The sequence below is a fragment of the Chiroxiphia lanceolata genome, chromosome 6 (genome assembly GCF_009829145.1).
Source record: "Chiroxiphia lanceolata isolate bChiLan1 chromosome 6, bChiLan1.pri, whole genome shotgun sequence".
Taxonomy (NCBI): Eukaryota; Metazoa; Chordata; class Aves; order Passeriformes; family Pipridae; genus Chiroxiphia; species Chiroxiphia lanceolata.
The window spans coordinates 25,144,229-25,170,869 of NC_045642.1; the positions used below are offsets into that span (position 1 = coordinate 25,144,229).

Consider the following 26,641-nt stretch of genomic DNA (forward strand, 5'->3'; position numbering starts at 1 on the left):
AGCAATGGTACCATTGTCGCTAAGTGAATATTATTACAGCCCAGAATGAGATGAGATACCTTGGGACAAATAATGTGAATCCCATTTGCAGTTTGTGAAGGCTTGTTTTGGGCAATGTAGAGACTCTGAAAATGGCTTTGGGGAGCTGTCCATGAACCAAGGGAATATGAATTCTTGTCGTGATGACATAACGCTAAGGCCTTATATAGGCAGGTAGTATGAGGCACTATGAAACTGCTGTTATCTTTTTATATGATCTTATTGATGCCATTCCAGATGATGTTCAAATCCATGTGCAACTCTTTGTGTCTACACTTCAGGACTGAAAATAGCTGAAGGAAGAATCAGCTGAGGAAAACTTCTACTATGGAAGGACATAAATTTAATGTATTTAGCTAATCAAAGAAGTAGTTGATAGTTGTTGTTACTTGTTTGGTCTAGGTATATCTGTGGGGGAAAGATTTCTGATCGAGCACCCTTTAATTCAATACACAAAAAGGAGAATCTGATGTCAGACCAATTTAGACTGGAAAAAAAATACCAGGTATTTGAGTGGTGGTGTTAGGGTTTTTTTATTTCTTGAAGTACTGCCATATAAAGTTCACCGCTTACTTTGTGGTAGCTGATTGCTGAAACAGGTGTTTTTTCCAGTACATAAAGTGTTTCAACTAAGAAAATTGTTACCTGGTCTCAAGGGGAAGTTTGTGATCATAGTACTGGTCTTGAAGTTCCTGGTATATGTACAGGAGTCTTCATAGGGTGTCTGCAGTGGTCCCAGTGCAGGAGAGAGCTTGTATAATGTATTTGCTGATGCAAACTGTCCCAGTAAGCCTTTCTTTGTACTGGTGGCTGGGAATCTAAAGCTGCCTTTGAGATTCAGAAAGGCATTGGAGAGAGATGATGATGTTCTTAAAAGTGAAGGGTGCAGGCTGATTCCTTTTGTGTGCATTGTTAAAGTGATGAATTTCTAGATATCATTATATCAGAAGGGGTAAGGCTTTGCAGAAGTGCTCATCTTTTTGTGGGCGATGAGGGCCCCTTGGGGACCTGTTCTCTTTGTGGGTGGTAAAGCTCACTTAACCATAAAAGTATTTTCCCACAACTTGCTGCCTCCTTTTTAAAGGGTGAAAAATAATAAAAAAATTACCCGTTCTCCAGAGCGCAGAGGGGAGGCAAGGACCCGTGCGATCTGCTGTGCAGAGGGGTAGGAATTCTCAGCAGCCTGCCACATTTGGCTGTCATCTTTGAAGAGATTAGTCATGATTTTTGCTTATGTGTTTTATATGGGGGGGGGGAAACCCAACACCACAAAGCAAACCCTGAGCCAGATTTGCTACACCTGATATAGAATATATTCCTAGACATTTTCATAGCCACCCTGGCACAAAGATGGAGGAAGCTCTTGCTATGGCAACATAGTTGTATGTTGTATAAGGGATCTGATAAGAACGCTGTGTGCCGATCTCCATCTCCGTTTCACAGGTAGATAGGATTGTACCATTGGATCCTTTTTTAAAATTGAGCATTAATGTGTATCAATCTGTTATCACTTAATGTATATAAAGGTTGTGTTAGCTGTTAGATTCTGCAGTGGTAATTTTCTCTCCATATAGTGTTGTTACCTTAGCTGGTCCTGTTGATTTTATGCTTCTGGCTGTTGGTTTTCCTTGATTGCAGGCAAAGATGGATGGAAAGGTTTTGCAAGGTTAGTGACAACTTGCATGCCTCTTCAGAGTTACTTTTGACTTCTGTGTTTTTCTTAACTTGAGCCACATGGAGAAGTTGCCCTTTCTGTGTGGAAGCTGGAGGAGTTTTAGAACATGCCTTTGGCAAGAGCAGAGCCTAGGCAAATAAATTTAGGCTGTGGACTTTCCCCAAAACATAAAGGCTGGATTTGTCAGTGGTTTGGGTTTGTTAAAAATGTGGAAGGTGTTAAGTGTCTTGCTCAAGACAGGGAAAATTCTTGACAAAACTGAAGAGAGAAGCCAAATGGTATTTGTGCAATAACAAATACAGGCCCTAATCAGGATGAGAGCACTAGCTTTTTAAGTCATCACTTCAGAACTCAATCAAAAGTAAATGCAGGCAGCAGGAGATTTTGAACACTAGAAAATATAAACAGAATCCAAAGCTAGGGGTGCACATCATGTATGTCTCCCTCCATGCCCTGTGCTTTTTTAAATTAGTGTATCCACCACCTCTGGAATGGAGCTGAAGAGGGAATGGTCTTCAGTGCCTGCAGGAGCTCAGACCTGGTTTTGAACTAAGCAGATGCTACAAGTTAGTGCTATTGAAGGAAGCTGTATTTTGCTTTCTTGAGCAGTAGTTGATACAGTCTCCAGTTGAGCTCAGTGTGAGCTATAATTCAGCAGCCCTGGCAGGCAGGAGTTATGTTTCTGAGAGTTCAAAATGAGCAGGAGCTGTGAGCTAGCCTCTATACATATAATTGCTCTGGGCTCTAAGTCCTTTTGAGCTCCCTGGTAGTCTGGCTTCTGAGTTGTACTCTTGCTGATCTGGGAACCAGGTTCACAATCTCTTCCACTTGCTTCAAGCACTGCCTGAAACTATGTACAATTTCAGCCGTACCAAGCTGTTTCAATCCATTAGTTTTTGCAGCAACAAATGGGAAGGAGTACCTAGGTGTGGCTTATGACCCATGAAATAACTTTAGGGCTGGCAGCAAAAACAGAGATCAGTGTGGAATAAGTTATGGCGATTTGTCATAATTGCTCATTTTTCTCTTTCAGCATCTTTGGGGGTGGTTAGGGTGGTGTGCTGTTTTAAAGGTAAACCGGCGGGGGAAATGAACCCAACTCAAAAGAGAGATTATAAGTCAGAATAACAATTTAATAAAATAATACAATAAGCACGATTATACAGACAAACAGTTGGTTTTAACCCACAAAACCCAAATGTATAACCCAGCACCCTGAGGCATGAACAGAGTGGTGTTTGTTGGGCCCCCTGAGTCCAAAGTAAAAGGAGAGGGGAAAAACCTGTTGGTGAGAGTGCTGTTGCAGTCTGGTCAAAAGTGGTGATTGCAGTCCAGTCGAGAGCGGTGGTCTGCAGTCTAGTTGAGAGTGGTGATCTGCAGTCTTCCTCTGGATTCCACGAGTGGTTAAAAAAGTCCCAAGACCCCAAGATTATATATCCTCCAGTTCAGGCAGGAATGCCCAGTACCTCCCTCAAGGCGGGGAGTTCCACAATGGGTGTGAGGACAGGAGCATGCTCTTATCTCACAGGCCTCTTAACACCCAGTTTATAGCCTGAGGAGTCAGGCCTGCTCTGGGCAAATGGTGTAAATGGTCTATTGATAACAGTTTCTGGGAAATGGCATGGAAGGCTATAGAATACACAGTTTTGGGTTACACCCATACAGTGATGAACTGGTTCCAGCTGTTCTAACTAGGACAGATGGTAATGGTAGGGGGGTGGCAGTAATTCGCATGAGGCAAGGGAGGAGTAACTGAAGAGTCAAAAATATTACCACCTTTTCTAATAAAGAGATGATGATGACAGTTCTAGTCCTGAGCTTTGTCCAGGAAGGGGGTCACTAGAAGTAGAGCAGCTTCAGTAGTAGTTGAGAGACAGAAGGTGTGCTGGAGAGGAAAAACAAAAGTGACTGCCAGGAGTTCTTAGGGTGCAGTTTGAGAGCTAGAAATGAGAAGGACATATGGGGGTAAATGCATTTCTTTCTCTCACCCTAGACATCCAAACTGTGATCCAGAGTCTCTGGGAAATTTAGAGATGCCAAAAGTTAATGCATATTTGTATTGTGAGAGGGAGGAGCAGAGCATACAAATGTTTACTGACAAATGTCAAGGGATAGAAACTGACACAGTAAAATCATGGAGGCAGGTGAAGTGCTTAGAGGGCTTGGGAACATTCCTGTGTATATGATGGGAGGAATTGCAGGAGGGGAAGAGAAGATAAGGTTGAAAGGATAGAGGAGGTAAGGTCGCTTGGTAATTTTCTTATAAGCAGCTGGGATTCTGCGCATAGACAAATGGAGGCTGGAGGAGGGGAGGGTTTGAGGAATGAGTCAAAGGTGGTGATGAGGCAGCTGGGATTGCAGGCGTGGGTTTCAGTTAAGCTGGAGAAACACTTTGTCTCCTTTCAAACAATTGTTCGTATTAGCATTCATGGTGTGGGCATGCATGCACCCATCCATGTGATGTCTCCTGGTGTGCTGCACACAGAAGTTGTTTCAGGATCTTGTCTTTTGGTTCCTGATAGACCAACCGAGTCAGATCTCAGACTTCTCTGAGATGCCATAGTAGAAGAGAAAAGTCTAGTGGAGGGAATGGGTCTGGTGATGGTCTTCATTAGAGTTGTCTTGCAGTAGATGATGGAATGGGTCCTGATATTGGGATGGGTCAGGCTCAAAATCTGGTGGGGAGCATGACTGGGGGAAGGAGGCAAATACCCAACATGTACATATATACTCCCTTACCCCCATTATGAGGATGCTGAAAAGCATAAAGGAAATCCAAAACTACTTTGCCAGAGTGGAAGGTAAAGAAGACACAGGAAAAAGAGAGCAGAGAGGAGGCAAGTAACTAACAGTGCTTACAGACTGGAAATCATAGCAAGATGAAATGAGAGAGAAGGGCTGATGGTAAACACTGGACGGCATTAAGTTGTGATGGGGAGGGACTCAATAACAAAACTCATAAAAAGAGCTCATAGGCCACATGGAATGAGCAGATTTGCAAAGATTTTGAAAGGTAAAGTGAGAAAACATTTCACTGAGAACTTTATTGGATTCTGTATCTGGAAGGCATGGAAGGGGTGCAAGAGGGAGAGTATGTGTCTGTCTTTTCCTGGCCCAGCTTGACTGATGAGGTTTCACAGAAGAACCATCATTCATAGATACATGCATGTCTGTTGACACAAGAAACAGGGAAAGCTGAAGGCAAAGTCCTGTCATAACTTCTCTGCTTGCAAAGAAAATAGCTGTAATTGGATGTCAGTCTCTCTGCTCCTGTGATTTTAGTGAGCTACTGTCTAACTTCTGCTGTCTTATGACTTGTGAGGCCTAATAAAATTGTCATTTGGGACTGTAATTTTACACTGAATGCTAAGACTGAGAGACTGGCCTGGAGTGCTCATCATCTGCTAGAATGTACCACTGCTGGTTCTTTGATCTTGTGGGAGCCGGACCTCTGTCTCTCCTGCTGTGAGGATGAGATGTTTTAACCTTTCACCAGTTTCTTTTTAGTTTGTGACCCCCTATCTTCAGTAAAGCATGGCCTGCTCCAGATCTTTTTTGTGTATAATTTAAAATTTTACCGTAAACTAGTAAATTGTGATTCCCCTGTTTTCACCATCTGAATTTCCCTACATTCTTGCTCATAAATGCTGTATGGAATAGCTGTGGTGGTTATTTTGTACAGCAGCTTCTTGGACAGGTCTGCTTAGCACCCTCTGGAAGCATTATGAGCTAATTCAAGCTGGATTAAGGTCAAATCTACCCTAAAAAAGAAATAAACCCCATCTCAAGTATCCATCCATTGTGTAGCACAGGGCCTGCATGCTGAGTAGCTAAGAAGTACTTCTGCTGCCTTAGTTTTTCTGTATGTGGCTTTGAGTTTGACTTTTAATACTTTTTAAAATAATGTGATAAGGTGTTAGTCTCTTTTCATCTTGTAGTCTCTTGTAGTTTCAGTGGATTGGACCTGTCTGGGTTGAACTGAGCTGTGGCACAGATTTACAGAAGTCATTGCAAAGTTATGAGTTTGGTCAAACTTCTTGGTGGAGTCCTGCTGCCTTCTGGGAACTCTGATGCTGCATCCGTGTTCCAGATGTTGCATGATTACTTTCCTGTTGTTACACATGGTCCATCAAGGTGTGGACTGACATGCTATGTCAGTCCTGCTCTACATGCACTGGGATCTGGGTCATCCCTTGAGCCTGAATTGGCTCCAAACGGAGATCCCTGTGAGTCACTGAGATGCTGCAACGTGCTTTGTGCATTAAAGCTAGTAGCAATAAGGAATGAAACTGGTTTCCATTGCTGTCATCTAGATCATGCCAAACCACCCTCAAAGCTTCCTCCATCAGAAAGGGTTCAGAACATTTTGAGAGCCAAGTATTTCATTTGCTGTATGTTTCTTTTACTATGTTCTTTTTCAGTCGGAACAATGTGGTTCTCCCCATTATGTTCTTCCAGCCTGGGCTTCCTCCTTTGCATCTCACCGTACTTTAAATTTATAAACTACCTTCACATGAGTTTAAACTACTATTGAATTTTGTGTTTTCTCAGCTTTCTCAGTTTTCTTCTTTTTTGGCTATCTCTCTGTTCTCTACCCAGAAAACAGTATGAAACAGTTCTCTACCTAGAAACAAGTATGGCTGCTTACTTTCCAGTTCCTGTCCTGCCTTCTCTCCTTGCTCTTTAGGTTGGGGATACCTTGTAAATTGTTCTCTTTAGTGATGTCTTTCCAGCTTAGTATTGGTGTATTGTATTGTTAATGCTGTATTCCATCATTAACCCTATGCAAGGTTAATGTCTGTTTTCTTTGGAGACACAGTGACTGCAGGACATATGGGTCTGACAAGAGGCTCTTAATGAATACATGTTAAAATACATTTTATAAATTCTGCCTGCCTGCTTTTTGTTTGCCCTAAGACACTTTGTTAGTTTATGGAGTTTATTTGTCAGGACCTCCCCCTAGATTAATGGAGGTGCATTTTTCTCTGAGAGCACGTGACTTAACCTGCCTAGATGAGTACAAATTCAGAACAAATTTCCTCAGCAGACCTGTCCTGCTCACAGGATATTATGACTGTGGAATGTAATCAAGCACTGAGGGTGTTTAGCTTAGTGCTCTGTATTGTGGTGATCGCTCAGTCTGTGTCACTAAGCTGATGCAGCATTTCCATTGCAAGTCTGGATAAACAAGGCTTATGCTGTAATACAGCAGTCCTGAAATGTGTTTAAGGATAGTAATAGTTTTTATAAGTCTTCCATTCACTGGCAAGTACAAGCCTTTGAATGTGTTTCTGTGCTTGGTGCTTTTATTAATACTGCGTACTGCTATTTCCACAATGAAAAGTGGCTCCAGTGTGGAAGCTTGTTGTACTGATACACAGTTAAATCTCCAGAATTGAAACCCTTCCAGGGAACATACTGCTTCTTGGGTTAGTGAAAGTTTGTATTTTTGCAATGTGGTGGTTGATAAGGCATGTATGTGCTCTACAAAGATACTGCTGAGGTTTTTTCTCCACTGCAGATGGGTGTTTTGGCATAAGACACGCACATTTCAAGTTGTGCTAAGCACACATTCTTGCAATAAGAACTGCAGAGGCGGTAGCAGGCATTTGGCTTGCTGATTTGTTTGGATTAATAGGATTTCATGTAGTTAAAATGCACACTCACAATGGAAAAGGCTTTTCTGTGTAGAGCAGTTTCACTTGTTATTTTTGCCTCTATTCTACATCTGTCTGTTGGCATAGCTATATTGGTTAGATGGGGAGTGCTGTTACAACATTATTTGGGCTTCTTCTCGGGAGAGGAATCACTTAGTGTGAACTAAAACTGTGGCCACACTAACTTATGAGCTACAGAGTTGATGATAAAGTATAACCTGACTGGAATATGGGCTAGAGTTGGCAAGGGTCTTGGCAAACAGTCTCTATAAGAAAATCTCAAGAAATTGCAAGACCTCTGAATTAATGAAAACTATATACAAAAGTTTTTGGCAAGACTGGATACTGTGTTAGCATCGATGTTAGATGAGTGAACTGCAGTAGACCTAGTAGACCATGTGGTGTGACAACTGTGGAGGACACAAGCCTCGGTTGGTAAGAATATTCTGGTTAGGCAATAAGAGCAACCCTCTGAAGGAGTTTTTTTGTTGCTGCAGTGGAAATACTCCTCTGAATCCAGACAAACACTGCTAGACCAGAAAGTTAACTTCTTTCATGCTTGTTGGAGGCAAAAATGTCTTAATGCAATACTGATTCAGTTTCTCAGTGCCTGTGTTACTGGCCATGACGCTGCTAATGAAAAGGCCAGCTGTGGATGTGGCAGTGGGACCTTACAAACTTTTTCTTCAGTAAGACTGCTGGTGTTGGGATGCAGATCAGCAAATGACCCTGAAAAGCCAGACATTTAACTTTTTTGTTTTGACATATAGCAGCAGTATTTGAGGACTGCCTACCTTGAGTCAGGTCACACAATGAGTTCAGAATGTGCCCTTGGACTGGAAGGGCCATTTAGGCAGGGGAGGGGAAGTCTGGGAGGCAGGTCCCCATTCCCTTATAGCTACTTGTGGAAGGTTGTCCTTATGTTCTTCATAAAGGCAACAAAGTGAGATGGGAGCTCTGGAAACTCAAGAGCTTAGTCTCTGGTGCCTGCCCACAGCTGCTTGGTGGAAGGATGCCCGCTTTGACTAGTCTTTGCAAGGCTTTCCATCTGAGGCAATTAGGATTAGCAGGCACATTTCATGCTCTGAAAAGTCAGAAAAGGAAAGAAGAAGGAGTTTTACAAAAGGAAATGCCTGCCAGGCACAGATTTTGCTCTGGTTTTGTGCAGAGAGTGTACGCAGATGTGGAGGTTAAAAAGCGGACTTCCAACAGCATTTAATGAAGGGCTTGGTAATGATGCGAGGGACTTAGCGATGGGAGGGAGCAGAAGCATAGCATTCAGTGACAACAGAGCAGAGGCATCGTAAGAGGCAGAGTTAGCAGAGGGAAAAACCCCGGGTGACACACAGCACAGATTAGGTATTGAGACGTTCCTAGTTCACAGGGATTTTGGTAAACTTAAATTCTGGCAGGAGAGATGTGGCCTTTTGATTTGGAGAGTCACCTACTATTTTTGGAACCTTATAAGGGAGGAGGGCTGTGAATATGCCCTCATATATGGGTTCAGAGGCAAAGGAAATGAATACACGCTGCAAAATTCAGCTGTTTTCTGCCTTTTCATCTAGCAGTGTGTCTTGGCCCCTATTCGCTGTCCTCTTCCCCTCTCCCCTCCATTAATTTGCAAAAACACTTTTCTCTTGCAGCATCAGTTGCTTGGGAGCTGATTTCAAATATATTATCTCACTGACTTTTTTAGTGGATTGGTATGGACCTCCAGATGCAGAATATCTGTAACCCATATTATTGTTTCTCCTCACACTGACAAGATAAAGTTGTCTTTATTTCCCCAGTATTTTCCAGTAAATAGGGTTCTGACTCCCTCACCAGGGCAGTAGCTTGATGGCTCTTATACCTGATTCTGTAAGTATCAGAGGATTTTATGATGTATGGAATAACTGAAATTATGAAGAAAGGGTAAATCCTTTTCTCCAACCATTTACTCATTGTTTTATGTTAGGGTTTCTTTATGCATACAGACAAATCATATAAAAGGCTGAAAATACACAGAAAAGGTCAAACAAAAACATTAGTTAAATGAAATGCAGATTGGAATATATTTTTAGTGCTTGAATATTTTCCCTAAAAGGCTATACTGAAGGAAACGTGTTTTACTGCTTGAATCATATGGTAGTATGAGGCATGCTTTTAACACATGCCGCTATCACATGGAAATAAGGAAAGGATCTCAAAACAAGCGATAATGTCTGCAGAAACTTCCTTTAACAGCTCCAGCAGTTAGCTGATAAAAGACTCCAGCCTTGACTACCTTTCCCAGCAAGGGGCCTAAATGAAAAAAGAGAAAGCTTGTTTGACCACCCACTTCTCAGACAACTTGCAAATTGTTTTAGCCATGGGTAACAGATGTTTCTTTCTGTTTCCATAACCTTTTCCTGTCGAGCTCTTTCGGTGATACAGCACCTCAATTTGTAGGAAGATTTCCCTTGGCTGTGTAGCCTGATGACATTTATTTCCACCCGAGTGCTTCATGGAACACTTCCATCTCTTAACATGCCATTCCAGTACTCTACGCACCATCAGATTTACATGAGTTTCATGTTGGTCCCTAAACAAGTGGGGGTTTTTCTCTTTTAAAGGTCTATGCATGCATGCTGTTACTTAGTGTAAAACAATCAGTGTAGTGGAGCCTTTGCATGGAACTTCAGATTGACTGCAACTAAGAGCATCATAAATGACAAATGAGAAAGCAAACGTCTGATCTTAAACAGTCCTTATTCATGAAGATTTTCTTATAAAGAAGAAAATAGCATTTAACGGTTTCATTTGAGTTGTACAAATGTAAGAGCACCACTAAGGCTTGCAACTCTGCTTCTTTTGCGAGCAGAATTTTCAGTTTTCTTTTGAATTGTACTTACTACCCTGCAAGAACGAACTTACAAACCATGCGTAAGCTAAATAATTACATATCATTAATAACATATGACTGTTAACTTTGTATTCGGTTGCCGAAGTCAAGCTCTCACTTCCAGTTCATCCCTTCTCCTTTCTAGCAGTTGTTGAGCAGTTATTTTCTCTTAACTCATCATTGAGGTGAGGAGTAAGACACTGAGGTATGCCCATGGTTCCGATAGTATTTCTCTGTGTGTTTTGTTGCTGTTTGTTTGTGGGGTTTTTTTAATGGCGTGAGAGATTATGATTCTTACAGATAAATAGTGTGCAAAAATTGTCTTAAATGCTGTAGACTTTCATTGTGGTATGACTGTACTTGAGGTGATGATTGGTGGTGATTTGGGAGGTAGAAGGAAGGAATTCTGTGATTCTGTGAATTCCTTACAGTTTATTTGGTTGGAATTTTTTCTGTTCGGCAGTGTATATCTGATATTGGATGGCTGGAGAAAGTTCTTGGCAGGTTGGAGACTTAGACCCTGATCTGTTGCTAACAGAAGCTGAGAGGCTTGATGTAGCTACAGCAAGGAAATTAAAACTGCTTGTTCTTTATTGGTCACCCTGAGTAGGGTGATGGCTTCCTGAACAGTGACATTTGTTTGCTCCAATGTGTACATGCAAAGGCTATGATAAGATACCTTATTTTCCGTCAAGTCCAGGGTTTTCCTCATCTGCGAGGTTCTGTGTGAATATTACTAGCTCAATTCTTGCTGGTTCTGGAAATTCACCATGCTGTTGCATATCTGATTTTCCAACTTCTATGTGTAGCTGGGTGACATGAGCAGGGGATCTCTATCCAGTGAACAACAACAGAGAAGCCTGAAATTACCAGTTTGCTTGGTGAGGTGCAAACAATTCAGATAAGAAGAGATGCATTTCAAAAGGACTGTAATGTCTTCTAGTTTCCCTGAGGGAAAACTGGATCCTCCCATCAAAGAGAAATGCTTACTAAATGCATTTCTATATTAATTGTTAGATGATCAGACAAAGAAATATAGGAAGATGTCAAGGAGCCATCCTGACGGTACTGGAGATGGGGGCTTTGGGCAGAGCACGTGTTCATTTTTTGTTTGTGTTCCTTACAAATAAAGTGATTTCCTTTTGAAGTCTGAAACTTGTGGCTGAAAAATTCCCTTTTCCATATGATGTTTGCATTGTTCACAATGTGAGTGGAGCCCTTGGGCACTGGACTCGGCTCCTATTAGGACAGTCATCTTTACTTAGCAGCTGAGGCCTGCTCAAATTCCCATAGCTGACAGTACTGTGGAACTCTGCATGCTAAGTATTGCCCCTTTTAAAAGGAAATTTTCTGGTAGGAATGAACACTAATGGGAAATTACATTTATTCTTATTTTATACATGTGCAGTAAAGAAAAATAATAGCTTTTTGAGGGTTCAGTCTTCAAAGGGCATAAATCTCTTAGAGGCTTTCTCAGTTAACATTGAATCTTAAAATCCCTTTAGTGCTTAGTATATGCCAAACTACTCTTAATAACATTTTGTGCATCCATTCATGAAAATAATTTTACCCGCTTCCTATTTACAACTTGCTAGTACACTGAAGAACAAGCAAAATAAATTGTTGAAAATACCAGGTTGCTATGCATACTGTTTCTACAGCATTAGCCCAGTTTTAGTTACCTTGGCCACTTCAAAGGCTGTGTCTTCATGGTAGCCTGGAATAGAGATTTACTGAGACTTGTCAAATTCATATTTAATGTATTTACTGTGATCAAAGGCAGTTCCCCAAACCAGGTTGCCCCATAAAATACTTCACAGTTGGAGATGTGTAAGAACCTGTTGCATCTCCTAGGCTTCAGAGACCAATAATCATTTTGGCTGAATTCAAATTGCTTCAGAACTGGTTGAGAAAAATCTGGTGTATTCTTGCAGCAAAGAGCCTTATCCTTGGTTTGTCAAATAGATTTGTCTTGTGTTTTGGACTTCCTGGAGCCTGGTTTACAGTAACTCTAGAACTAGTACATGTAAAACTCTTCAACTGTGATAGATCTTTTCTGCAAGTACAAGATAACCACAGTATGAGCTACAGTTACAAGTGGTTTCATAAAAAGGTAATTACTTTTCAAAGATACTCATGCTTAGAGATGCAAGTACTAATCTAGGGGGAATTTTATACCAGGGCCTAATCACTGCCTCAGACTGAGTCGCAAATTAGGTAAGGGGATTCTTCAGCTTCCTCAAGCTTATCTGTAAGCATCTTAGTATTTTTTTCACTTACTATGGGGGAATCTGCCAGACACTAAAAACTTAAGAGTAAAGGATCTAGTCTAGAAAAAATTTGAGCTCTGGTTTCTGTTAAATACATGGGAAAGAAATTCCCATAATATAGAGATGTTTCATGTTCTCAAAACTTGTACCCTAAAGTTTGTGTGTAGCTCTGGAGTATTAGTTCTTCTGAGTGTTTGATAGTAGTCCAGCGTTACCCTGCTTTTCACTGAGGGAGTTCTGGAGTGATATGGAAAGTGGTTTTGGACCCCTTATTTCCCTTTCAGTCTAAACTCAGACGTTGGTTTGCATGACTTGATTCATAAATGAGCAATAGTTGACTGGCAAAGGTTCATTTCTCCATATGCCAAGATACGTTGGATCCTCTGAGGAGATTGAGACTGATGGATAAATATCTGTCACGTGTAGGTGGCCTATAAGAAAAGATTTGAGGATTTTTTTTTAAGTCTTTGTTAAGACTTTTTTCCCCCCACTCTTTAAACTCTTTTGTCATGTGCTGAGCGGGGGTGGATGGAGATTGGGGTGGTGGGGGGAAGAGGGGGGCTGCTGAAAGCATTTGTCTTCATTTCTGCCATCACCCAGTGTTTATTACGCAGTGATAGACAGACGCAGGAAAACTGCCAATCAAACCTACGTTCACTGCATTTCAATTGGCCTTTGCTTTGGATTTCAGCATTTTGAAATCTACATCATCTCCGCAGTAAAAGGTCGTTCTGTTCATGAGGATGACAAGCCCGAGACCCTTGGGTACCCACTGCAGTCACTTGTGATCCCATCGAACAGTGGAAGACCCAGGAAGCAGGAGTGTCAGGTGGTTGGTGAGAACAGCTGCTTGTAAGAGCTGATCTGTTGCTGCCCACATTTAAGAAGATGAAGTGTGTTGTTTTCCTCTAGATTACATACACTGCAACTTGAGAGGCAACAACACCTTCTGCTCTGATCCAGGCTGAAACCCTGACTGGGCAAAGCCAGCTGAGAATGAGTTCTCATGCTGCATGGTGAACAAAAGCTCTGTAGTGAGGATTTTAAATTTCTTAAGTTTTCCACCCATGATCTCAAATGGTCTCCCTGTCAACCAAAGAGAACAATACAGGTTAGGATAGCATAGTTCTGTGCTGAGGGGTATTTTTCTCCATAGGTTGATTGTCTGAAATGTTTGCATGCTTTTAATCATCTTTACTGCAGGATAGTGTATGCATGTATGTGGGAGGTATCTGGCAGGGTTTGTGATACAAATGTTACTTCACTTCACTATACATATAACAAATGTTATATGTATATAGATATAATTTAATAATTGCACTGCTCAATTGCATAATTAGTATAAGTAGAGATAATTACTTAATAAAAGCGTGTAGATCATGGATTTGTGGTTAGTGTTAGGTACACTGGTTTGGAGCTTTTGAGAAATGGGTCAAATCCTTCTGAACATGCACCTTTCATTCTACGTTCCCTGTGTTCCCTTTACCCTTTGGTAAAGATATCTGTTACTTGGAGCATTAGCATTAATTGGTAGCCTTTGCTGGCTCTGAAATTTGTGTGGGACTGTCCTGTAGGTGGGGCGGTACTGCGTTTTTCCATTGTTAGCTTCTCTGTGTATAATGTGACTGCCTTTGGAGGTGAAGAGGTTTAAATAAACACCATAACTAACCTGAAGGTTACAGGCAAAGGGATGACAAGATCAGAATCTTCATGGAAGAAAATTCAAAACTGTTTGCCAACTCCTTTTTTTTATGATATTTGTAGCAGTAGGTGCAGCAGTTGTATGAGCTAGATGAATTTGCTCTTTGTGGAGCAGTTAAGTGATGTTGTCAGGCTTCGGTGATGCAGAGGGAGAGCACAGTTATTCTCCTAGGGTATGTTCTTCTCTAGTTTATATTTTATATATATATCCAGTTTGTATAACCTACAAAGGTTATACTCATTGCATAAGAGGTGATGTAACCTTGTAGTAACTGTAATAAGATCAATATTCTGGAATTATGTTCCCAGAGTAGAATTCCTGTTGCCTGTCTCTGCAGAGCATTTTCCTTGCCTCACTCAGTTGCTGTCTTGTTGGTGATATTAGTTACTGTTTCTCTGCAGCAAATCCCACTACTTGTTTTCTGTTCTCCACATGAGGGCTGGAGGCAAGATAGCAGAAGAGCAGCCCTTGAGTACTGAAATCCAGATTGCACAGACTCTAGAGGCTTTGCTTTTAGTCCTTTGTGCTTGGGGATGATCTTGTTTTGCTCTCCCTTACCAAATTCTATTACCTTGAGTTTCTCTGGGTGCCAGCATTTGTGAAGTACAAGGGCTGCAGATAGGAAGGCCCTAGAGACTGCAAATAGCATGAGATTTTTGACTGTGGTACTGTCATCTAAAACTGTTTCTCCTCACCATTTGTCTCCCTAGGAATCACATTTAATGCATCCAAGCTTTCTCAAATGTATACTCACTTGAGTTACCAGTGACTGTTTGCTTTCTGCCTGGAAAATTAGGTTCTTTGTGATGTTTCTGAGGTATTCTGCTTTGCCTTCTGCTTTGGGCTATTGTCCAAATCCGTGGATGGTTAGCAAGGGTCATGTCACTTGCCTAGAGTCAGAGCAGCCCTTGCCTGCTGTAGGTTGGACTGCCTAGAGCAGCAAAGGGCCAGCTCATAGGTCTTCCTTGCCAATTTTTTGTAACAACACCTTACTATGTGGCAAATTCTGTAGGCAACCTGTATCTTCTGAGTGAAGTTTACAGTAGTAGCAATGATTATGTCCACAAATGTGTGTAATTTGCCAAGGCAATGCTTTTCATCGGTATGTATTCTGATCTGCCTTCATAGCTATACTAAAAGATTTTTGGTCTGTGAAAATACAGCTTCACTAGTATTGATAAGTAAGAATGCATTTGCACCAAATGAATTGATTAGGATTTCTGCCTTATGTATCTGGGCAAGTCTTACCTCTTATCAACTTTATTTTCTGTCAGAAATGTGTTGCAGGGAGATGCTTTCCTGTTAATTTCCTGTGTTCTGTGGCTTATTGGGAACATGTTGCCATTTCTGTAAATAAGGTTTTTTAAGAATCTAGAGTTTTGAGTATTGGATTTTGAAAGGTTTTCTATGGTTTTGTCTCCCCAGCTTTTTTTCTGGATAATCTCATAGAGGTTAAATTGCTAATTATTTCCCCCTTTTCTGTAGGTGCTGTGATTGGGGATGGACAATCAGCTGTGGCCAGCAACATTGCCAACACCACCTACCGACTCCAGTGGTGGGACTTCACTAAATTTGATCTGCCTGAAATCAGCAATGGTAAGCTAGAAACAGCACTGGTACCATCTTTTAAGTCTGTACCAACCAGAGCTACCATAAACTCTAGGATATTTCAAAGGCAGCTGTATTTTGCAGGCCTTGGATTACTCGATTGTCATGTTGCATTTGGAACTATAAAATGCTTAGTCTTTTGAGAAAGTTGACTTAAAGCTTGCAGAGCTGTTCCTGCTCTGTCTAACTTGTGTATTCTTGCTATCAGCAAATCCATGTATAAATGGGGCACTTTTCTGTGAGCATTTTTGTGAGCATATACCATTCTCTTAGAATTCTGTTTCCAATCTCTTCATTCTCTTACTTAAAAAGTTCCTAGAGAAATACTGTCTTTATACCTTTAAATTATAACCTGCTAATGAACTGGGTCTGATTTCTCTTAAGTTATTGACATTAGTGTGGATTAAAGTGCTGCAATACATTGTGGGAATCAGGACCCTGGTCTGTTGCTCACCAGTACTGGAAGCCTTGGGAAGTAGATGTACCTTCTAGCCATTTGCAAAAACAGTGATTTGCCCCATTTCTCAGGTGAAAGTTGCTCCTGAGTCAGGAATATAAGCATTATTACTGATCTTATTTATTTTGTCTTTCCCATAGACCATAGTTTTACATGTGTTCCATGGCATAAGCTAGCTCTTGCATTGGAAGAGACTTCCTTACACAGGCACAAGCATATTTGGTGGTTGTGGTCAGCTGATCAAAGAATGACATTTTCAGGGCTAAAACTAACTTGACTAGAAAGGCTATTTTAATCCAGAATGGTATCCTGATATAGCTTGCTTACACAGCTGCAGAAATGTTTGTGGCAGCCTGGGATGAAGCTAGGAGGTAGATATTCATGAATGTTTCTTTGTACAGTGATTTTTAGCTTGAGCCATATCTGTGCATATGTGAAATTCATTGCTTGACTTCTCAGCAAAAGCAGATTAGGTTCTGCTTTGAGGGCTGACTTTTTTAGGGAGAACAGGGATTCTTTTTTCAGAAAGACTTCTGCTTTCGCAGATAGCCATTGAAATGAATTAAGAAAACTCTCCCAGTTCCAACCCTGTCGGTTCTACATTTCCAGAAATTACATATCTGACTACAGAGGTCTCTGTGGGGTAGTGTCCTGTTGCTGAAAGGACTCACAAAAGGATCACATGTGGTTGACACTGAAGTAGCAGAGATGCAGAGAATTGAAATCACAGATCAAAGAATGGTTTGGTCTGGAATGGAGTTTTAGAAATCATCTTCTTCACCTCCCCTGTTGTGAGCAGGAACATCTTTCAACAGATCAGGTTAGTCAAAGCTCCAGCCAGTCTGGCTGTCATGGTTTAATACCAGGCAGCCACTTGTTCACTTCTTCCCGCTCCTCCAGGATAGGGAGGACAATCAGAAAAAGATAAAATTCATGGTTTGAAATAAGAATAGTTTAATAATTGAAATAAAGTTAACAATAACAATAGCAAAAATAGTAATGAAAAGGAGGGGGAGGGGAGAGAGAGAGAAAGAGGGGACGGGGGAAGGGTTTAAGAATAAAACCCAAGAAAACTAAGTGATGAATAGGACAATTACGACCTGCTGACCGATGCCCATCCAATCCCCGAACAGTGATTGGTCACTCCCGGCCAACTCCCTTAGTTTATACACTGGGCATGATGCTCTATGGCTGGAAGATCCCTGTGAACAGTTTAAGTCACCTGTCCTGACCATGTTTCCTCTCGGCTGCTTGCGGGCATCAGTGCTCAAGGCAAAGTTTTGCCACATGGCAATACTTTCAGTGGTCCTGCAAGACTCTGGAACAGAATAAAGATGAAGTCAGAGGGGGAAGCAACTTAAATCCTTTGGGACTTCTCTGCAAGTTCTAAAGCAGTTGAAGAGTGCTTCAGCTGCTCATAGCTTATTTTTTGGCCTCATCTGGCTGTTGAGGAGGCAGCTGCTAATTAGAAAAAAAAAAAAAAAGGCAAGCATAAGATGTTTGTTTATAATTTATAGAATCCCGTAGAAATTAAGCACCATCTGCTGCTCAATACATCAATATTTCAATCTTTTCCCTCTCCCCAACCAGGATGCTTTTATTCTGAAATAGTTTCCAGTTAGCTGGGTATGGTTTCTGTTGTTGTTGTGCCTTTCTTATAGGCCACACTTCTGCTACAAGTCCGTCCCCAGCCTTTCTGACTCTCCACATTGTGCTACATAGTACTTGGCTTGTCCATCTTGTCTTATTACCATTTGGAGATACTCAGTTTTACTTTACTTCTTTCTGTTTGTGTGCTGAGTCCAATTCTGGCATATCTAGACTAGTTGGCCTTATCTCCTTCTGCCAAGGTCTAGTAGGGTTGTATGAAGATGTAGCAGCTGTGCTCATCCTAAACCAGGTATTTGCCAAGCTTGCCTAGCCACAGAACAAAAGCAAGCTGCAAGTTTGCCAAGGGACATAAATTAAAGATACTGTGAAGTTAAATATATATTAACAGAGAGATGGGTTGAAGGAGTTTTTTCCTGATTCTTCATGATATTGGAAATAAACTATTTGCCAAGTAAAGCGTGTGACCTCAGTATCTCCTTTTTTCCCCCCCATTGTTTCCTATAAATCAGAGGTAGTTCTGTGAGGGAATCTGCTTACACAGAGGGGGCTGTTGCATGTCCTAGGACTGACTGGAGCTACAAGTGGTTTGGGAGTTCAGGCAGATGAAATGATGCAGCTGGAGTTCGGGACTGCCTGCCAGCTCCACTCTCCATCAAAAAGATTACTTTGTGGCCAACCTCTATCTTTAAGCAGCTCTTCTTCCTGTTACAATTAAACAAAGAAAAGATAGCTTGGAAGTAGGATGTTTTCCTCTAAAGCAGATACATCTGAGTAAGTGACAGCACTGTGATAAATGCAGTCCTGTGATCTCAGTGTCTGGGCCCCAGCACTCTTGGGAGCCCCAGGCTCAGGATGTGGTTCTGCAGCGGCAACCTCACTGATGCTCAGTCCAGCAAGAATGCAAAAGTGGACCCCAGCAGTCTTGGGAAAATGGCTTTGCAGGGACTTGTGGGATTTTAGTCTCTCCCCTGTCTTTCTCTATTAATTGCAAAATGGAAAAAGATGGCTTCAGATTTCTTCTCTCCTTTTGCTAGTTTTGCTTCTAATAGCTCTGAAATAAACATTACCCAGTCTTAAATTATAATTGTCAGTCATATCAGCATTAGGGTGGAGAAATAATTTGACAGCAGAGACAATGCTATCTCTGCATTTATTTAATATTCTTCTAGTAAATGTTGCATATCCTTAGAATTCCTGCAGCTAAGTATTGAAAACAGTGTAGAGTATAGCCTTCCTATTGGTAAAATACATGAAGGTTTTTTCTCTTGTTTATAGCTTTCGATTATAGTTTTTCTCATGCTACTTGCTGCTCATTATTTCAATTTCTAGCCACTGTGGCTGAACTAGTCTTGTTCTTCCATATTTAGTCATGCATCAGGAACTTGTCCTGTTCTAACACTGTTGGGACTCGAGGAGTGTGGTTTGATCAATACTTACTGATCCACAGTGGAATGCAGAATAACTTAATAGAAGGAAAAAAAAGGCATGCTAAACAATTTCTTAAATAGGAACAGCTGTGAAGAAAGTGCTATCCACAATGGTGGTGAGGAGCGGATGGTGGGCCCAGCACAGTTTTCCTTTGGCAAAAAGTGCTGTTGCTGCTGGCATTCCAGGCCTTCCCCAGCTTCAAGTGGAATTAATGCTGTAGGTGTGAGCACTCCAAGTTGGCACAACAGCTTGACTAATTTGTTCTCTGATGTTTCTTTTGATATGTTCTGTCAGCTCTGTGGCTGGACTAATGACAAAAGAAAACAAAGGATGAAAGGGCAGCCTTGTTGTAAGCAGTTTTCCAAAAATAGCAACTATTTCCCCCTAAAATAATCTCTATTGGTTTCATTTTCATAGATAAGGCCTCAGGTTCAAGGAAATCAAAAAGCTTCTGGCTTTGTCAAATGCATGGGTATCTTATCTTTCCCATGTCTTGAAAACCTCTTAGATGCTGTTCCTTAGAATGAAACCTTGCTGAGATCACCACTTCTCACATTTAGACTTTTTCTGCTGGCACAGTAGGCTCTTTTGGTTCTAAGTGTGCTACCTCAGTCTCTCATCCTTTGTAAATGAGAGAAGAGCAAAGAACCATAATGCCAGTGTGAATCGAATATTGAAAGACTGAAATAAATGGCACTTTCTGGTTAAGCGCAACTTGCATCTGTGATATTTATGTTCCAGGCACACATCAAGGGGAAAAGATGGTTCACTTGTGGCAGGAGAACTCACAAACTGTGTTATATGATAAATAGACTCTTGGTGACTGGCGATCGAAATTCAGCATTGTTTTACAAAGACATATAGTAAATGCTAGATGAGGAAGAGGATTAGAGACTTGGAAAGGAAAAAATTAGCCATGGAACTGCAAGGATATGTACAGGACATGTCAGTGTCCCTGAATCTGTAAATAGTACAGAAGAAATACAAACATTTCTTATCTTGCAAAAATGAAGATGTGGGATTCTTCTCTTAGGAATGTCCAAGTTTGCATTAGATTAAAAAAAATAGTCTTTAAAAACTGAGAAGAGACATGGATTCTTATAGACTGTGATTTTTCAACTGTTACAGAAACAAGGAAGAAACATTGCCTGTGCGCCTCTTTGAAAAGCACCAGGTGTTCATTGGTACAGAAGGGTCCCTGGGATAAATAGATCCTGTTAGGACCTGTCTCTAGGCCTGTTGGAGCAAGTCCAGAGGAAGGCCACAAAGATGATTAGAAGGCTGGAGCCTCTTTCCTATGAAGACAGGCTGAGAGAATTGGCGTTGTTCAGGCTAGAGAAGAAAAGGCTCTGCGGAGCCTTTCAGTACTTGCAGGGAGCTTTGAAAAAAAGAATGGAGAGAGACTTTTTACATGAGTAGGTAATGATAGGACAAGGGAGAATGGTTTTGAACTAAAAGAAGGGAGATTTAGGTTGGATGTTAAAAGGAAATTCTTTACTCGGAGGGTGATGAGACACTGAAACAGGATGCCCAGAGAAGTTGTAGATGCCCCATCCCTGGAAGCATTAAAGGCCATGTGGGATGGGGCCCTGAGCAGCCTGATCTAGTGGAGGGTGTCCCTGCCCATGGCAGAGGATTTGAAACTAGATGATCTTTAAGGTCCACTCCAACTCAAACCATCGTATGATTAAATGAGACCCATACCTTTGATCTGAGGAAGCAGGTATACAGTTTTATTGCTTCTAATATTGAGAAGCAACTGACAGTAGTTAACATTATAGAGAAACTGTGGCTACCTCAGGGAACTGCATCATGAGTCCAGAGATGCAGAGCAAACTTAGGCAGATGCAGAATAGGAATAAGAGAGAACAATTCTTAGACCCACAAAAAGGGACTGGACTATATTTTCTAATAATCAAAGTTTTTTGCAGGGTTGGTGGTGAGAGTGTTTTTTGTAGTTGTATCTCTGGCAAATGCTCTCCATATGTTGTGCGTTATTTTGCTTGTTTTCTTGCTTGGCTCTCTTTTAAGTAGTTAACTCAGGTGTGACTGGGAGAGTCCCAGTACTCACCTTTTCAATGTGTTCTCATTCCCCACCACCACCCCTGCTCTTTTTTTCCCCATTTCTTTAGGTCACAGCTGATTAGAGTACAACTACAAAGGAATTGAGAAAGGACACCCTTAGCCAAGTAGTTTCTCTCTCTGCTGTCTTAGGCAAGCACATCCTGTAGTTCCTAATATTCTATCTTATTATTGGTTAAATTCTTGGCTCCTTTCACTTCTGTTGAAAGACTATTCTAGAATCTTGCTATTCTGCTTGAAACCCAATTTCCAAACTCAATGGCTTCTTTTACTCTCTTACTTGTCAGCATTATTTGTAAAGAGAAGTGATATTTTTCTGACACTTTTTTTCTGTTATTTTTTGTAAATACTATATACAATTCTGTTTTGTTACATATTTATTTGTTTGGGGGTTTTATGTATTTGTTTAAACATAAAATAATGTTTCATTTTCCCCAGTCATCTTCTTTGATGAACATGTTACCATTTAGGGTTGTATCTTTCTTGAATGTGGCTGTCCCAAACTGTACCCAGTATCCTGTATGTGGTCTTAGCACATGGTTTTGTATCAGCACTGATATTTCTGCTGAAAGTGTGCTCCCTGGTGCAGTTAAGGATTGCAGTTAATAACTTTCAGTGTTATACTGAGTGAATGGCTCAGTCTTTACTGTGATTACCAAAGTTGATTCTCTCTTGTTTTTGACTGAAGTTCCCAGGTAAAACAGAAATTTATAAATGTCAACACACTCTATAATTCTTTCATTTCACTTCTGTTATGTCTCTGTGTACTTTGGTTCACTGTGTGGCCTGATAATGCTCTGTTAATGAAATTACCCAACTTTATCAAGAGAATTCATCAGCCAGTTCCACTGTGCGCCTAGCCCATTGATAAAGCTAATAAAAAGGACTGGTTTTGAAATGAGTCACTGAAGAACTCACCAGGAATCCTCCCAGTTTGATTGGGATTACAATAGTGGAACCCATTGTCATGCATCCTTTAGCTAGTTCACAGCATATACTGCAGCTCTTGTCTTGATGCCCATCTTCTTTTCTGGTGACATAATGAGTACTTAAATGAAGCCTAGATTTCAAAAAAGGGCACATTTTAATTCTACTTTTTTCTAAAATTAGGCAGTATAGTCTTTAATCTTTATTCTCTTGTCTTTCTGTTCAGTTAGGTTCAGACGAAGCACTCCAGAATTTTGTCATCTTTTGAACCATCTGTTCTTTAAGGGCCATGTGTATTTTAGATACTGGTATTGCAGCATTGACAGTGACTACCATTATTTACCTTTTTGCGTTCAACACTTTTCTGTTTATACTAGGCTGAAAATTACTGGGTTTAGCAGTAATTTCAGTTTGAGACTGAAAAATTGGTTGAATAAATTTAGAGTACAGGTGTAGGTGGTTTGGTACTGAATGTAATTACATAGTCCACTTTTTATCCTCATCTTCTTTTTCATCAGAGTTTCTTAAATGGAACAGTAGAATTTGATACTCAACCACAGAGGAGAGCAGTTCCCAGGAAAAATGTCTTTGAGACCAGAAGAATTAAAGCTGATGTTCAGCAAGTGTTTTAAATCAGAAGAGGCAGTCCTGTCTGCTTCCCTCTCATGACTACCTTTGCTGCTGCTGCAAACATCTATGTGGCCATGTGGCGTACCGGGTTGGGAAACTGTTCTGGCTTAAAAGTGACCCAGGCAACTGTGAGGAGTTTTTTCAGTCATAGTAGTTCCCTGATGTAGCTTTCTTCCACACATGTGTTGGAAACAAAGGGTAAGGTTTGTTCAAGTATTGAGTTACGGCCTTAATTTAATTTAGAAGTTTGGACTTTCAGAAATATGCACAAAGCATTCTTGGCACTGTTATTTTGTTAAGCTAATAAGGAATCTAGACCAAGAATTGCCTTCATAAACTCGTTTGCAGTTTTAGCTGAACATATCAAAGCCACTTCTGGGCTAGGCGTAGTCTGGTTGTTTAGAAGATCATTTCTGGACTGTAGAAATTGACAGTGTTTTGCATGATGCTATAGCTTCAAGCATGGGAGATGGGGTGTTCAGTCTTCTAGCATGCAAACTTTCCATATTGCAAATGGTGGTTTTTTGTTTTGTTTTTTTTTTATTTCTATCCCCTTGAGTTTGAAGATACTACAATCCGAAATTTCCCCATCCCCAAAACAGCGTATGCAGTTTCAGCTTCAAACCTCCTGGAATAATCGGAGCTGTTTTAGTGAAAAACTGGAGTGCATTTAGGTTAGGCTGAGGGAGTGAACATAACTCCAGCCATGTCTTACCAAGGCACCACTGAACTGTTGGTGAAGATGGTGCTAAAAGGCCTTGGAACTTCATTATACTAGGAATGACACACAGGCACAGTAAGATTCAGTAGCCCAAAGAGCTTGTAGTCTGCCTATGCAAGGTACAAAGGGTACGTACAAATTTGTACGGGGTCACCCAGCAGCACAACATCAGGCATTAAAGTAAAACTTGTTGTAAGTTTTGTGGATTGCTGGTCCCTACTGCCTGCTGAACAGTTACTTCACTAATTTGTATGAGTGTCTCAAATATTGGAGTAATTAAATGGAGGACTGGCTGGAGAAGTCTCTGCACTTTCTCACTTATTTTTTCCAAGATTGGTGTAAAAATCAGCTGTCAGAAATGAACGTCTGTATCTGCAGGGAGGAGTTTTTCACTCATCTCCTGTTTGTTGGAGATGAGAAGAGCGGGAACTAGGCGCTCCACGAGAGAAAAGGAAATGAATTAAGGTGTACTGTTTCTAATGAGACCACTGCTGGAGTTTGTCAGAGTGTCATGATTCAAGACTTGTTTAAACTGTGCTGTTCTTTGCAAAGGATAGCATTATGCTCAACAAAGGGAAGGGTTTGATGAAGTACAATTGCTACTATTTCTTGGCTGAAGGCTCCAGGAGGTAAATAGATTTAATTTCCTGGGCTCATTGCAGTATCTTATCTCTGTTTTGGAGCAAATTTTACATTAATCAGAGTATTAATGTTTCATAAACTTTTGGAGGAAGCTAAATGTCTTGAGTGCCTTTAGCATGTACTGTCCATTCTCCAACATTAGGTTTAGATCTTACTTTATTCTCTGTTCAACCTTAGTGCTTTAATCACTATTCCTTTCTTTTTTGTAGCCTCTGTGAATGTGCTTGTCCAAAACTGCAAAATTTACAACGATGCTAGCTGTGATATCTCTGCCGATGGGCAGCTGCTGGCAGCCTTCATTCCCAGCAGTCAAAGAGGCTTCCCTGATGAAGGAATACTGGCTGTATATTCTCTGGCACCCCACAACTTGGGCGAGATGCTTTACACGAAGCGATTTGGTAAGCATGCAGCAAGAAGTCAGGGTGGGTGGAGGGTGTAAGAAGTTACCTCAGAACTTCAACCTTCAGTAAAAAATGCAATAGCCATCCGTAGTTATAGCAGCACGAAATATTTCATTGACCTTTTAGCCAGCCTCAGACACGGTACTGCTGGGGAGAGACTTGTGGCATGGTCTCAACAAGTAAAGTGCTGCTATGGGGAAGCTGCTAAGGGATAGGTTTTTTTAATCCCTTAAAGAACTTCATTGTTCTAGTGGTAGAACACTGACAGCAATGAAATGTCTCGGAAGATTGGTAACTTGTGCAGGTCTCCTTATTCTTCTCTACCCCTTATAAGAATTGGATTAGTATGGCATATGTTATGGGAATACTGGAAGAGAATTAAAAAGCTGTGAGGATGAAGCATGGGGAGGGATATCAACCTGTGAGAGAAATAACCCCTCTTCTCTTCACAGGCCCTAATGCAATTTCTGTGAGCCTGTCTCCAATGGGCAGATATGTTATGGTGGGACTGGCTTCTCGACGTATCCTGTTGCACCCCTCCACAGAACACATGGTTGCTCAAGTCTTCAGGCTGCAACAGCCCCACGGTGGAGAAACCTCTATGAGGGTGAGTATATGTGTATCCTGTGCTATGTGTTTTCATCAGTAGTTTTGTGTCCCTTTGGCTTCAGCCTAGTAGTTGCTGGGTTATGATAACAGAGGTAGCCTGCTCCAGACCCACTGAATAATAAACATGTGAAGGGATTTATTACAGAGGTGTGCAAACGTGGCAGGAGAACGTAAATACAGCAGAATTGTGAAACTTCTCTTGTTTCAAGTATAATGACAAACAAGTACATTCCATGCTGTGTAATACATTCCTAGGTCTAGGTATCAGTCTTTTGTATTTTTTTGGGTAATATGCATCTTGCTTGTGGTACTACAGTTGGCTTTGCTAAGACAGCTTATCAGGTGAGACTTCAAGATCATTTTCTATCACTCCTAAAAGCAGTTAACCTCTAGGAGAGCAGCAACTAGCAGTTTAAGGAAGGGTAGGAGCCAAGCTTCATATCATACTTGCAAACTGAAGGTGAGGCTCACCAGACTTTTCCCAAGCTTGTGGTTTTATGTGCATGTAGGCATATTTTGGCAATGGAATTATCTTTCTGTACTTCTGCTTTGTGGGACAGCTGAACCGTGACCCACTCTGACTCGTTTAGTACTTGAGGGAAAACCTTCATCTTTTTTCTAGCTGTCAGATAGAGTTAAGAGAATATGTGTGTGTTGCTTTGTTCATCAGTGAAGCACAACAGCTCTTCAGTTATAAAGTAATAAAAGCCATGTCCAGTTGATAATGCACAGAGAGTTGAGAAATCAGAAGTAAGTAATTTCTAAAGCTGAAATTTTGGTTGGATTCAAGTTCTAGGCCATGTGTTCAGGTGACTTGTTGCAGGAGATTAAAAATAGGTCTTCAAACCTTTTCACTTTGGGGGATAACTTGATCATAGTGGAATTCATTCCACGAATAAGCTTTTTTTTCTCTCTCTCTTTTTTTTTCTTTCAATTTTTTTTAAAGGCCTCCCTGATTATTATTACTTTTGGCAGAGCTTTTCCAGTGTAAAAGGGTTTCAGTGAGCCATTTGTCTAGTGACCTTACACTAGGTAGAGACTTCTATCTGGGAGAAATCCCTTGATTCACCTTCAGATGCTGTAGTTGCTCTCCAGACAGCTCATGATTCAGAGAGGGTCACCTCAGCTGCATCATTATGAGAGCTGCTCTATCAGCTGATATAAAACTCTTGTTTATTTTCATCATCTGCTCCATGTTATGAGGCAAGGAAAGATCAATGATTAAGGTATTCTTTGGTGCACCAGTCAGCACTTTTTCAAACCTGTTTCTGAGCTACCATTCTGGTACGAGCCTCTTTAAGAGGCAGAAATTAACAGGT

The 26,641-nt window shown here is 41.0% G+C and overlaps 1 protein-coding gene across 2 annotated transcripts in view; it reads left to right on the plus strand.

Annotated features, from left to right (window-relative positions):
• AMBRA1 (autophagy and beclin 1 regulator 1) overlaps positions 1-26,641 on the plus strand; it is a 133,498-nt gene that overhangs the window by 63,002 nt on the left and 43,855 nt on the right. For both annotated transcript variants that reach the window (XM_032690564.1, XM_032690565.1), the window contains 3 exons: positions 15,692-15,802; positions 24,522-24,710; positions 25,166-25,320. In XM_032690564.1, coding sequence (XP_032546455.1) covers positions 15,692-15,802; positions 24,522-24,710; positions 25,166-25,320 — 455 coding nt within the window. The remainder of the gene's footprint in view (positions 1-15,691; positions 15,803-24,521; positions 24,711-25,165; positions 25,321-26,641) is intronic.